The sequence below is a fragment of the Aedes aegypti genome, chromosome 2 (genome assembly GCF_002204515.2).
Source record: "Aedes aegypti strain LVP_AGWG chromosome 2, AaegL5.0 Primary Assembly, whole genome shotgun sequence".
Lineage (NCBI taxonomy): Eukaryota > Metazoa > Arthropoda > Insecta > Diptera > Culicidae > Aedes > Aedes aegypti.
In genome coordinates this window covers 255,932,361-255,947,706 of record NC_035108.1, presented here as the reverse complement: position 1 = coordinate 255,947,706, position 15,346 = coordinate 255,932,361, and the positions used below count along the sequence as shown (strand labels likewise).

At 36.4% G+C, this 15,346-nt stretch overlaps 1 protein-coding gene across 7 annotated transcripts in view; it reads left to right on the top strand.

Moving 5' to 3' along the window:
- Nucleotides 1-15,346, top strand: part of LOC5564177 (arf-GAP domain and FG repeat-containing protein 1) — a 195,154-nt gene that overhangs the window by 158,802 nt on the left and 21,006 nt on the right. For 6 of the 7 annotated variants that reach the window (XR_002500497.1, XM_021844821.1, XM_021844823.1 and 3 more), the window contains 2 exons: nucleotides 5,842-6,581; nucleotides 7,798-8,406. Coding sequence is in view for 6 of the 7 variants with exons in the window: in XM_021844821.1 (XP_021700513.1) it covers nucleotides 5,842-6,581; nucleotides 7,798-8,406 (1,349 nt within the window). In the remaining variant the exon portion in view is untranslated. The remainder of the gene's footprint in view (nucleotides 1-5,841; nucleotides 6,582-7,797; nucleotides 8,407-15,346) is intronic. The other variant, XM_021844827.1, reaches the window with a different exon arrangement.

Sequence of the window (15,346 nt, the reverse complement as noted above, 5' to 3'; positions counted from 1 at the left end):
ATGTCTTGAATAAATATCTGAAATTATTCCTATACCTATGGGATGATGAAATGTTTGAAAAACATGTTAGTAAAATGGGTTGACCTATTGAAAATTCTCGTGAGATGATTGCTGTAAGAATCCTTCAATAATCTAATCGTAGGCTAAACCGTTTCATCAGGATTCCATACAATAATTTTTGGAGTAGTTTTAAAAAAAATCTTGGATGAATTCATGAATAAACCTATACACCTAGTTTCTTTTTCGTGAACTCGGCTGTGTCGGTTTTTCAACTCTTACCAACAATTGTCAGGTTGATAAGTAACTAAGCACGATTTACTTATACTCGAGATCTTACGAAATACATTTGTCTACTCGGCTGTGCATATCTCCATGACGGGCTGTTGATAAAACCTTCGAACAATATCTGGTAAAATGTTTTTGAAAAGCCGGATTGTTTGATAGATTCTATAAATTTTATAATCTTTCATTATGTGACTATTTTATAAATACGGTTGCTGGAGATAATCTTTGAAGTATTCAAACACAAAATTAATTCCAGTAGTAACATTGTTCTACTGTACAGAGGGAAGGAGGCATTGCCATTGCCTCCTCTGACTAAGCCCATGCATGCATGACATCGAACATCATCATCAGTATTAATGTAAACATGGTACAACATGACGAAGACAATTTTTTGATGATTTAAAATAGGCTGACAAAATCGGGTCAAAAAGCTGACAAAATCGGGGGTAGACAAAATCGGGGGCAGACAAAATCGGGGGCTGACAAAATCGGGTCAAAAAGCTGACAAAATCGGGGGTAGACAAAATCGGGGGCAGACAAAATCGGGGGCTGACAAAATCGGGTCAGTACTGTATCGGTTAAAGAAAGCAAGTACTGCTTGTGTTTATTAAAAGATAGGAATGAGCAATGGTATGGAAACTTTTTGCGATAAAAATATGCAAACATGATAGGAATCAGACAATTTTTGAATCTACTGTATCACAGCCTACGCGTTTGAAGAATAACTGAATTGAAACTACACGTGGATGTATGCTCATGCGGGTTCTCTCGAAATGTTAGTTCGTGCTTTTAGAAATAATCCTACTAAAACAGATTTTTTCGTTATTGCAAAAAATGTTGTATTCAAGTCGCTTCATAACTCGAATTTTCGAGCAGTCGTTGTATTTTTCCAACTTGGTGAGACTCGTTGGATAAATGTACAACTTGTGCTGAAATAAAATGGAGTGTGTTCCAAAAGCCCAATCAAGCGAGTTCGGTTAGTGCGTCGCCTGAATTATTTTTATCTCGGTCTTTGTATGTGCTGTACATTGTTGGCATAAATCGTGCCATCAGGATCTTTTACACAAAACCCGTGTGGAAACATGTAGACGGTCGATTGAACGGTGAATTGCAGAAAGGCTCCAAATGCAGAATTCGGTGAGTTTGTTCCAATATGAACCAATGCCCAAATATTATTCATATGTGCCAGAACGTTTACCAAACGTCAGGGTGGCCACCGAACCGGGAAAAGCGGGAAACAGACGGGAATTTGAATCCATCGGGAAAAAGATGGGAAAAACCGGGAATTTGAGCTGGTCACCGGGAAAATCATTTTGAACGAACATTTTCAAGCTCTAAATTTACAAATCACCAAATATAAGCATTAAGCATCTGTATTGCTGGAAAAATAAAATTTAAACATTATTTATTCAATTTCTCGTAGAAATAGTCTACTTTGCTACACTAAAGTTCTTAGAAATGTTTCAAATTGATTGGTAATGTTTCGAAATCGTTTGTTTTTTTCTCTCACTTTTTTTTTTCTCTAATTTATGACTTAAAGCTTTGAATTAGAGTTTAAAAACTTCTGGCAGAATTAAACCTTGAACCTATTTTATTCTATTTTGTCTTTAGTTTCTTTAGTTTAGTGGGGCTTTGTTTCATCCTCATCTTAAACTTTATTTGCTTTAGTGAACTTTTCCCACATTGACGGGGTTGGTGGTCTGATGGCTATCGCTTCTGCTTCATATGCAGAAGGTCATGGGTTCAATCCCAGGCCCGTCCCTTTCCTCGTACTTTGTAGTTGTATATCTCTCACTTGCGTCTATCTTCCATTCTAAATATATCACACTCAAACTATTCGTTCATAGCAAACGCTAGAACCAGAGACGGACAAGAAACCGTTTCCCTAACGCTTCCTACTTCCACGCGCACGCCTTTCTTACGCCTGATACATAGGCAGTCTGCTAACCACAAAAGCAAACCTCTCTGCCCCATGCCTTTACCCCAATCCATACACTCTCGCATGAACTGACGTGGATGCAGTGGAATATACGGTCTACGTGGGAGTCAGTTCAATGCATCATCAATTCCTCCCCCTTCCCCTCATTGGTCAGCATTCTGACGTGGCAGGTGCCATTGTTGCCTAAAAATAGAAGATCACCAGCACTTATACACTGAGGATGCCTGTTAGTCCCAAGCAGTCATTCTGTTGGTTCCTTGTGTAAGTGCAGCTGATCTGGCGATACTGGAGTGCATCCACGGGCGGCCAAACAAGCTCAAGCTCAAGCTCAAGCTTTAGTGAACTTTTCCCACATAGCCGTAGCGGTAAACACGCAGCTATTCAGCATGACCATGCTGAGGGTCGTGGGTTCGAATCCCGCTGGTCGAGGATCTTTTCGTAAAGGAAATTTCCTCGATTCCCAGGGCATAGAGTATCTTCGACCCTGCCACACGATTATACACATGCAAAAATGGTCAATCGGCAAAGAAAGCTCTCAGTTAATAACTGTGGAAGTGCTCATAAGAACACTAATCTGAGAAGCAGGCTTTGTTCCAGCTGGGACGTAACGCCAGAAAGAAGAAGAAGAAGAACTTTTCTTTTTTATGAAGAAAAAAATCGAAAGATTATAGATTGAAACATTTGAAATAGTATAATAGGATGCACAAGAGAGGCATATCTATATAAATGAAAATGGAATGGTATTCGTATGTCACGAGTTGGCTTCAGAACGGGACGACTGATTTGAACAATTTTTTCACTTTTGTTGTCCTCAAGAGCTCCGACGTGTTTGATTGGAATAATATTTTTGAAAATCGTCCAAGAAAGTTGAGAAAACGGGAAATGTAAATTTGACGTAATCTTCGGTATTATTTTCAACGCCTCTACTTAGTAGGCCGGGCAATGCCCAACCCCTTAAACCATGGTTGTTTCGACACCTGTGAAAATATGGAATGCAGCCATCTACTCATTTCTCCGTCTCCCCATTTCTGTTGCCAGCTGATCAAGGTCCAATGCAAAAAATTCGAATCGCGATTTGACGCTCGTAAACATCGCCTTCTCTAGCGCCTACCTTAGCCAGATAGTCCGCTTTCTCATTGCCCGGAATGGAGCAATGGGAAGGGATCCAAGCTAGGGTAATTGTATAAGAGCGATTTGACAAAGCACTCAATGCCTGGTGTATTAAATTCAGGAAGTACGTTGAGTGCTTCACCGGCTTCATTGACCGAATAGCCTCCAGAGAAAACCTAGTTTTGAGTTTTAAGTTTTGTCAGCAATTTCATACTAATTGTATGTGGACCAAAAAACCTAACCCGAATACTATGTTTCTTATTGGACGGAAAAATCACATAAAAATGCAGTTGAAAAGCTTGAAGTAGAATTTTTTAGTATAATCAGTTAAAAAACCGACCAATGTGCCATCCTTTTGCGTATGGGCCTCTCAATTAAAAACCGGGAAAATTTTGAAAATCGTACCGGGAAAACCGGGAAAAAAGCGGGAATTTCAAAATGGATGTTTGGTGGCCACACTGAAGCGTATCCTATGGCCTTTCCCATCCCAATAACATTCCACAATATCCCGTAACACCTACGAAAGGTCGTAGAGTTCTCTGCATCTTTCTTAAGTAGGTGTTCAATTAATCATTCCTTCCCATTCCTCAGAATTCGCAAGGACGTGGCCAGGCCAGCTTTCGACTGGTCCCAAATCTTTGACTTTGGCGACGGACGGGAAGGAGGCAACTCTCATACAACGGTCTAGAACTGTACCACCTACGAAATTGTGCGAATTGATTAATGCTAATGCTAACTCGTGCTGGAAAAAATGATCAGTTTGCAACTTGTTGCATAAATAAATATTAATCTTTTATCTACTGTGAGGGGTAACATATTTTAAACTATTCTATAACTGATTTACTTGAAGTTTAGAATCAAAGTTTAATTAATTGTTTTACAAGATTTTGGCCCTAAAATATATTGCATTGATTTTTTCCAGTTACTGAACATTTATACCGCAATTAATCCAGATATTTATTCTCGAAAACAATCCCTAGTTTATAAGAGTCTTGAATAGGTTTTTATTTGACAAATCCACTAAGAGTTTGAAAATGAGGTAGAGATACAAGCTTCTACATGTATGGCTTTGCTTCATTTTCACCTTAAAATTATTTGCTATACAGGATCCTTCATTTTCAAGAAGAGAAAAAAAATCGAAAAATTAAAAGTTGAGTTAAAATACCTTCAATTAGCGAAATTAAAAACCGGTAAAATTCTGGAAACTATACCGAGAAAACCGATAAAAAAGCAGGAATTACAAAATGGAAAATGTGTCCACTCTGTTATTAGTAGATTGCTAATTAGGTTTTTAGTATTCTGAAATTCTTAGTATTCATAGAGGCCAACCTAGAGATATACTGATGTCCTAAACAGATTCACTAGGAATTTCGTTAGGAGAATTTCTGGGGTTATTTATAATTTATGATTCTTGGTGAAACCTTCTTTGCATTACTAGTTGGATAGTCCTTGATCTATGACAATATTTTTATGAGGCCACTGACAAAATTTTGTATAGATTTCTACACATTTACATCGAATTCCTCCAATCATCCCCAACCATTTTTTTTTGTTAGATCATGAATTCATGGCAAGATCTGTGATGGATAAATAAATAGCGAAGTCCTTTAGGTATTCTTGGCCAGATTTTAGTAAAGTTCTTGGTCAAATCTTTGATAGAATGCTTGGAAGATGCAATTTTAAATCTATGTCAATAGTATTAGACAGCATCATAGAAGAACAATGAAATGTATTTGGAGATATCGTTTCCGTTAAAAACATCTCTCCTTATATTCAATATGAGTTTTACCTGATCAATAGTTTCTCACGATACCAGCCATGAACTATGTCTAACGTATAATTCTGATTGGTATCCTTAGAACATAATGGATTGGCCCTTTTGTGAAAATATAGTCTTAATTTGGATACACAGAGGTTAAGACTCAAGCTAGGATGGTGGCTACCTACATATATACATATAGTCTTAATTTGGATACACAGAGCAGAAATTTGTTTATATAATTCCAAAATCTCTCTGGCACTACCTATGAATTCTAGTGGGTGTATGGTATTCAAGATATTTAAATAGTTTAATAACTGGGGCGCTTTTCAATCTAAAGAAATGTTGATTCTTAAGGCGCAAGAGAAAATGGCACAAAAGTCAGAACTGTTTTTCAGTTGTCTCCTTTTAAAACAACAAATTCATGAAACTAAAAACACACAGCCTTTTTATTTCGCAAATAAAAGAGCTGTGTGTTTTAATTTTCTTCGATTTGTCTATTTAAAAAGAAAAAACTGCTTTTTCAATTTTGACTTTTTCACCATTTTTACTTGGGCCTTAAACCTAGATATTGCTCTGTCGAACTAAACATCAATTTTACTTTTTCAAAGACTCATACATATCTACTCTTCATCTATTGCTTTATTCTAGAAACAGTATTATCAGATTTTTACTTACCCTTACTTGAAATATATACATGCACCACTATTAACCGATAATCGTTTTGTATTCTAAACCGTACTTCCAGGTATTACTTGGAACCTGCTAGTCCTCTAAAATCCCTGCCATCGAACACCACCAGCTCGACGACATCGCTGTCTGCAAACAACGGTATCAGCACCAGTAGTAGTAATATTAGCAGTAGGAACGGTGCCGAAAATCTAGTGCCACTCAAGACTATCACTCTAACTCCGCCCACGTCTCTACGACTTAGCCGAACAAATTCAAACTCTAGCAGTGGCCTCAACGGAAACAGCAGTCAGGCGTCATCAGCCGCCAGTTCCAGTACAAATCTCAAGTTTCAGCAACAGTTCACCCCAGACGATAGTAATTTTTTCAGCGACCCTCCAAAAATCTTGCCACCTACGCCGCAGAAGCACTCGAGCCATCATCATCAGCGATTGAATGGAACCGTGAACGGAAGCGCATTCGAGCGTAGTCAGAAAAATGGTTTACTCACCAGTGCCACCAATGGCCACACTAATAGCAGTAGCAACATCAACAGCAACGCCAACAAGTTCACGCCCGACTCGGACTTTGTGGCAGATTTCAGCAATGCAAACATTGTCAGTGTCAACGGTGTGACTACCGCCAGCAATGGATTGAAAAATAGCGGCAATCACAAGTTAAGCAATGGTTTCAATGAAAATGGAAATCTTCCCAATGGGTATCACACGAATCAGAACGGAGTAGTCGGCACTGGGCAAACCAACGGTGAAATGGAAAACTTTGCAGATTTTGAGCACAATACGATTTACAATGCGGCCGGTGAGTATGGATTTGGGGGACTATGGGATTTGAATAGTTTGTCATATTATAAGTAATGGGAGAAAACTTGCTCAGCCCTAAAATACACAAGACCATCTTAACATTTTGCTAAAAAGGCTAAAACTTGGCAGTATTCTAGCATTGCAAATACAATTTTCTACAAAATCAAGGGGATTTATTATGCTAACAAGTGTATGGTACATCTATTTATTTTATATGCTGGTCCCTTCAAACTAAGGTAAATGGATACCTGGGGCCCAACTATGATAATATGTAGTACGCTGATCCTAAACAAAATAGGAAAAACAGTTTCGATTGCATCAAAATGTTATCATTTTGAATACATGCTCTGCTTATGACTGTCTTCAGGATTTCGAAAAATGGTCTGTTCCCATCAATAACACAGCGCAACAAAAATGACATTTTTGCGTGTCTCAAGGATCAAATTATGTGTCTCTAGTAGATTTGGGGTTGCTGAATCTGGTGCCATTCTCAGAAATGTTCCAGCACGTCACAATTTTTAGCTACAGGTCGCCAAAGTTGTATAAAACACTGGTTTTATACATGTTTACATGAAATTTAAAGTACAATCTATCAATTTTTTTTGCAATCTAATCCACCAAACATGCAAAATAGAACATAAACTTTCAATTCAGACATAATTTATTTGAAATTGCGCGATTAAATTTCGATTAAACCGATTTTTTCAACATGCTTGCAGTCTCCATACAAAATTTTTCGTTTCTTCTATATGGAAAAATACAAAAATTCTCTAAACCATTAAACAATAACTTTTCCGCATCGGAAGTATTACAAACTTTGATGATAAGTATTGTTATACACATAAAGTTTGACTTCTGTGGCAAATTAAGCCAATATATTACCTTACAAGCTGGCAAACTTGCATGCAAGTTGGCTGAAATAGTCATTTTTTGCATTTTCAACAGTCAATATCTCAAAAACTAGACGTGCTATGATATTTCTGAAAACGGCAATGGATTCAGCAACCCTTAATTAAGTGAATAGCGGTATTTTGGTGCTGGAGACAAAAACGTGTTCCGCAGTGTAATGTTTGTGTAGCTCTTTAAGATCACGACGTCTATAGATTAAAACGTATAAAAGCAGCTTTTATCATTTTCATATTTCTTTCTTTATATCCTTAAAAATGCTTACTATTTTGGACTTCACGCAACCGTTCAACACTCAAAACTATCAGGTAACGTGAGTAGTGGATCATTCTTCAGCAATAGTAATAGCATTGATAGCAGCACTACAAACAGCAGCAGCAGTACAACCAGCGTCAACAGTATAAATAACGATATATTCATCAATAACTACAGTTTGTTGAACAGTAACAATAGTGCCAACAATAACACCAACGTCATAGGCAACAGTGGGGGTGGATCTGATCTCTCGAATCTAAACGGCAATCAGTTTATGGCATTTGGTGATTTCCATCCGACCGCAGGAGGAGGTGGCTCGTTTTGTAGTGGGCCGACTGCCCAACGAACGAACGGTTACAGCTACTTTCAAAACTACCAACCTGGAACAGGTGGTACTGGCAGTAGTAGTCTGAACTTCACCTCCTCTGCTAACAACGCCACCAACAACTGCACTGGTAACGTCCAATGGAATCTGTGGCAACAGTTCAATCAGTGGCCACCCCACGAGCCACAGCCCATATTTGGTAGTATGGGCAGCTTGAGCGGCAATAGCCAAAGTAAACCATCATCAACTAGTTTAATAAGGTCTCATCAGCACCAACCACAACATCAACAGAACCATCAGCAGCAGCAGCATCACAGCTCGAATCAGAATCGATGGAGTAAGTGGTGTCGTTGAGTGGCTGTTTGTGTTTCCAATCCACTTGCGTTATTGCATTTTACAAACTGCCGTTGGCGAGTTGTTTTATTGCTTTGTTCATCAGCTCCTATTTACCTGATGTCTGCTGTCAATGTATCCCCAAGTGTGTTCTTTAGATTTGATTTGCATCTACTGCATCGTTTGGTATGATTGCTGATTTGAGTTTTGTGGGTGTGTTCAGTTGGGATTTATGTTTTCATGTATCAGCACATTTGGCTTTGCTTGACTCAAAAATGTTTAGTTGCTTTAGCATCAGTAAGTAGTTTAGTATGATGTAGAATAGAGCCTTCATATGTTAGACAGTTATTTTATTTTCTCATTGGTATAGGAAACTAGTACAAACGTATGTTTGTTTGCTCTTGAATTTCATGGCACCCATACCCGAGATAGTCACTTATGACGCACGTTTTTTTCAATAACTTTCACATTAGCATTATTACATGTTTTCAATGTTCTGCAAATCTTATGTACAGCTACACTTTTTTAACGAAGCAAGCCACTAAAGCGCCATCGATTCATTTAAATCATTTACGAGTATTTTTCTTATTTTTAATAACAGATCTTTTTTAATATGATAACAGAATTAGAAGTTGTTTGGTTTATTATGTTTGAAACTAGTTCAGTTAGTAGTTTTTTCTTCTCCTAAAACCTTATTATGAAAATATAATCCAATTACTGAACTCTAGCGGAAAAAAATCCGATTTCCATAATTTGCTGCAAACTCAACATGGCTGCCAAAATGAATGAGGAGCTACTTACTCTTAAAGCAATTCTCTAAAAAGTTTATTGTTTATGTTAGGTCTCTTAAATCTCTATTTTAATCAAAGTCTAAAGCCATATTTTTCGTTAACCCTCTCTTTCCAGGACTTTCATCGACTATTTCTTTACGAAAAAAAGTTTTTATAAAAAGTACCTACTTGAACAATCAATGTTGCAAACAGTCCAAATTTTTGGATGTTTTTCAATAGTTTTCCTGTTGAAATAGTAAGTTAACTTTTGGATTAATCTGATGAGTCTTCAAGGGGCTGTCTATTAATTATGTAAGACAATTTTCAGCATTTTTCAACACCAGCCCCTCCCCTCATGGTAATTTTTTGTTTGTATGAAATTTAAAAATAAATTGTATTGTATGGTAAGAAATCTCAAGCCCCCTCCCCCCATAAACCCTTACGTAATTTACGGATGAGCCCTAATCATATTCCAGTAACTATTGCCAATCCAATCCAACTTTATTACTTTTGATCCTTTTATTATCAGTGACCACTTTAACGCCCTGGAAAAAATGGCACATTTTCAAACATTTTAATCTTTTAAATAACAATTATAATAAGGTAATTTATCCCTCCCCTTGGTTATGCGACCTTGCCGCGATGGGAGGGCATAATCCATTAGCCCATATGATGGAAACCTAAGACGTAACCTGTAGTGGTGGTATCACATTTTGGCACTTTTTGCTTAAAGCCGCGTCATAATTCATATAGCATAGACGCAATAATATCTCGGATGTGATCCAACGGACATTCTGCGTTATTGATAGAATTGATGCCCATTTCAAATAATTAATCTATTCGAAGTGGACATTAATACTATTGGTGACGATCAGTTGGCCTTTTGCTAACCAGAATGATGCGTAGCCACTCTTACTGTTAGCTAGCTAGACACATCGTTATCATATACGACGTAGGGAATATTACTCTGAGGAAAATGACTAGTAGATTCACTGAGTAGAAATAAGTGGCGACAATTTTATCATATATATAAAATCCCAGAGTTGTCTGTCTGTCAGTAACGCTTTGAAATATTTCGTCGAAAAGTTTCGTTGAACACTACAACAGCAATTTAAGAGCACTACAACGGTCATTTTTAATATAAGAACATTACAATTGCAAATTGTGGAGCACTGCAATAGCTCTTTGACGGAATATTCTGGAGTACTCTGGAACTTTGTTCATTCCAATTTGTAATACAGTACTGACCCGATTTTGTCAGCCTATTTTAAATTTGCCAAAAAATTTGTTATCGTCATGTTTTACCACGTTTACATTAAAATTGATGATGATGTTTGATGTCATGCACGCAAGGGTGTAGCCAGAGGGGGTTATGACAATGCCTTTTATTAAATGTTAAAAATCGATATTACCAATATGAGGGAGGGGGAGCCCCTGATAAAAAAAACTGGCTTCGCACATGTCCATCGCTCTCTTAAAAGTCCCTGTAACCATGTAAAACGTCAAAATTTGGAAAACAGGAAGAAAATAAAATGATCCGATTTTGTCAGGTTCCCCATTTTGTCAGCCTAAAATTCATCGAGGGGCTGACAAAATCAGGTACTTACTGTAATCTCGAACCCTTCATCATAGTCGTCTGTTTAGGAATTTGGTTGGTGACTAAAACGTGAAAAAATCAACTTCAAGCGAATTGTTATTCGGTGGAACTTGAATCGGGTCGGAGTTGAAAATGTGAAACGGGTTTCTCAACTTCCAACTCAGGTTCAAAAACTAGTTCGACAGCAAAATAAACATGAATGAGATGAATGTGCGCCAAATTTTAGAGTTTTATTTATTTACAGTGAAACTTCCATGAGTCGACGTTCAATGACTCGATATCGACTCATAGATGCATACATAAAACAAAATTTTATGCTTACTATGATGATCCCTTATAACAGCTTTGCAAAACATTTCTGTTCCATAACTCGATATTTCCCTGAGTCGATGGTCTTTTTACCACAACTGTGAAAAATTACAATGAATCATACTACACTGCAGCAGCTATTCGGGAGAATAGGCTAGAATTTTTGGTTATATTCTACTCTCTAATTCATAGAACCTTCTGGAGCTTTTGAAATATTTCACAACAGAAGAAACACTACAACAGCATATAAGGCTATAATTATTGCAGATTAGAACACTACAACAGTTTTGAGGCCACGTGCTCGATAGAGTATGGCCAGAGCATTAATTTAGGCGGTTTTGCAGCATCATGCGATTTGAAAGATTATACGTAGCTTTAAAATTTTGTTGGAAAGTGGCTAGCCACGTCGGGTAAGCTAGTTTCAATATGGTTTTTAAATTGCCATAAAAAGAAATACCTCTTTTGTAACAACGGTATAAATAATTTAATTCCAGCTTCATTTTTGCAATTACAAGTAGATTTACATTTTTACAAGTAGAAAGTATTTACAAAGAAAGAAAGAAATTTACAAGTAGAAAGTAGGCGTTGTGAAGCATTGCATTTGCCACCGAAAAGTGAATCTTGTAGGAGACTGTTATATAAGCCTAAGGTAACTTTACTCTTAAATATTCACTATAAAAATGACTATGGAAAGTAAGACGCTGAGATCGATCATTAGGGTTCACTTGCTAGGTTCGAGAAATTGTTGAACAGACAAGGAAAGTGACTTTTTTCTTTAAGGATATATGAACGTAATGACCAATAAATACTTTTAACAATAAAAAATGAAATTAACTAGAACTACTACTAAATAGCCTAATTGACCTAACAATTGACATTTAAGCCTTTAATCTTACGTAAAAGACAGGAGTAATCAGAACAGCACTTAAATGACAAATTATTCAAAACCATTTTGACTAGACAGTATTAGTAACGACACTACTACACTACTATTTCAAACAAATTCTGATAGAGTTGCTTCCTTTTCTCAGAAGCAAGGGAATATGGGTATTTTTCAAAAACTATCACGTCACAATTCTAATAAAAAACAGTGTTCATGTGGGCACCATAGCCTAGTCTGAGTATTGGTCCTGGTAGAGGGGAAACTTGGCAAAAGCCAGACCGAGGGTTCAGCCTTGGCAAGTTAAGCTGTCAGGCAGCTCCAACTGAATACCATAAAAAAAACTATTGCTAAGTATCTAATTCATCTTATTCGGTTTGTCTCAAGCTTATCGAAAACCAGTGAAGCTCAGGAGCTACCATGGGAAAAAGAGGATTGATCTGCTTCCAGTGAATCCTGGTGCAAAATTTTAAAGTCTCCCGAGAAACCTTCAGAGACTATTACGCGACTATTCCACAAGTTCTTAATATTATTTTTCTCAGATTCCAAGGAATGCTTCAGGAATTCTTGTGATTTCTCCAGCGAATCCATCTAAGACACTTTCAGGAACTTACCAGCATTTTTGAACGGATGCTTAACTGAACTTTTTTTTCCGAATTTGATCAAAAAATCCTAGAGTACAACAGCGTTACTACCTCCAGTAATTTTCTCAGATATCACCCTAAAAATATTCGATTATCCCAGGATTTGCAATCTCACCGGTTTTTTCAGTTGAAAAGATTTACCACAGATCCTACAGAAGTTTTTCCACAACTGTTCATTTCAGAGTTTCGTCATTAATCCAAGAAACCCTCCAATAATTCCTACGTAGATTTTTTTCCATTGTTCATGAAGGTTCTTTTTATACTTCATCTACGATTCTTACAGAAGTTGCCCCGAAAATTCCTTCAACATTATTCCATGAAATCTTGTCTAATCTTATCAAAATTTCCTAAATAAATTCGACCTGGAGTTCCTCACAAGGTTCCTTTAGAAATTTGTCTCGGGATTTCTCCAGTATTCGAACATTTTATTGCTGCGGCTCAAATATGTCTCTAATAATTTTTCAGATAAAATGGGTCCATGGATCCTTCAAAACTTCATTCAAGGATCTACACCAGGTAATACTACAGCAATTATTACAGTTATTGTTTCGACCATTCATACATACATTTCTTCAGGGATTCTATCCGAATTTCTTCAAACAGTTTTCTATGACATTATTCAGAGATTTATTTTTTAGTTAGCAATTTATCAAGAAACCCCAAGGAAGAATTTCATCAATTCAGGAGTTCTTTCAAAGATTCTTCAATACATACTTAGAACTTGCACAAGAATTTTCTCTAGAAATTCCACGCAAATTTTTTCTCCCAATAATTCTGATTTTTTTTTTTTTTTTTGAGACGTCCTTGGATGAATGAATGAAAAAATAGCAGAATTCCTGAAAGAATTTTGAATGCTCTAAACGGGAATGTTGGAGGAAGTTCTAGGGAAATCATAGGAGAATCAATGGATAAATTTGTAGAGAACGAGGGACTTCCTTAACCCCCTCTACCAGCAGTTTCATTTTTTACCGCAATAAAAAAAATTCAAATCGCGATAACTTTCTGTTTCTCAATATTTTTGCGCTATTGTTTCACAAGTTCTCAAAAAACTCTTCTAGTTTTAGAATTTGTGTCAGAGATATTCCGAAATTCCTTGGAGGACCGACGCGTAACCGTACGTGGGTTATATATCTCAAGCTATACAATTTTATCGTATTCGACTATTCACTCTTCGAAACAATACATTAATGAAAGTATGTTGTGAAAAATGAAGCAATATGGTGCAGCCGTCTTTGAGTAATGAGCATTTATATTGCTGGTACCACGCTGACCAAATAAAGATCTTGAAAACTTCAAAAAAAAACCTCATATCGTAATTTTCAGATTTCTCTGAGAATGCTTAACCAATTTGTATGATTTTTTTCAGAGTAGCTCCTTATTGCATGGTATTGTACAGTCCACATTTTATTTCTTCGATAAGTTGACATAAAACATAATGGCCACCTAAGACAATTTATATGGAAAATGTCGGTCCCCCAAGGAACATTGGAATATCTTTAAAACCAGATCACCAATTAACAATATCGACCCAAGTTCTTAAAGTAGAAGAGGTTTTTGAGAACTTGTGAAAAAAATGTGCAAAAATACCGACAAACAAAAAAGTTATCGCGATTTGATTTTTTTTTTCTTGCGGTAAAAAATGAAGCTGCCGGTAGAGGGTTAAACAATCAAACTGAAACGGTCTTTGGAGGAATTCCTGATGGAATATCCTTAGAAATTTCTTTGGTTATCCTCAGAAAAATTCAGATTGAATTAAACGAAATTCTTAAAATAATTATTTATAGAGTTCGTGTAAAAGAGAACTTCAGAGTAATATGTGAAAGAAATGTACAGTAAGACGAGCAGTAATACTTGTCGTTGTAATGTTGTAAGGAAATTAAAAAACTATTTTTTGCAATAATCTTAGAGAAATGTCTGTTCAAATGTTAGATTTCTTTTTGTGTTCATAATTCACGTATGGTTTCTTTTTAGTTCATGTTTGTTATTTCTTCGGGCATTGATTTCCCCAAGATATCATCTAGAAAAAAAAATACAAAGCGCCCTTTTTTTTTCCTTGCATTCGAATAGTCTTTTTTTTTTCTTCATATCTGTTTTTGATGATGACACTGTCATATCATTTGATAATCCTAACTGTTTTTCGTGGAAATTGAATAAAATGCACCAAATGTTTATTCTTATGTTGTTTAGAACAAACAGATAATCAATTGTATTTTTATTGAAGTGAAAAATACTTTGTCGTAAGATTTTGTTTGTGTTTCGAAGCCGAACTACCTATCTTTGAAAATATTTTTTTTATTCATATAAAATTATCCATTCGTCTTTTTTCGATTTTCTTAAACCTTTATTTTTGAAAACCTGGAAATATCAGGGAATTTTATGTCTGTAAATGATTAGAATATTTGTTAGGAGTTATTGATAGGAAAAGGTTTACTAAAAATGCTTATGCTCGAAGTCAGTGGTTTTCAACCGGGAGGAAATTTGCCTTACCCAGGGAGAATGATTCAAGCATGTAAACCAACCATCATTAGAGTACGTGTAGTCAACACTCCAATGTAACATCTCAATATTCTATATTATGCCAGCTCTCCCTATGTCGATTATATTGGTCCTTTCCAATTTCTATCTCTATCTCCTATTTTCGTATCACTATCTCTATGCCATGTATGATTCTGTTAATTTTCATTCTAGATCTTCTCTCTGTGTAAGGGCCCATTCTTAAAGAATGGAAGCTAGATTTGTGAAAA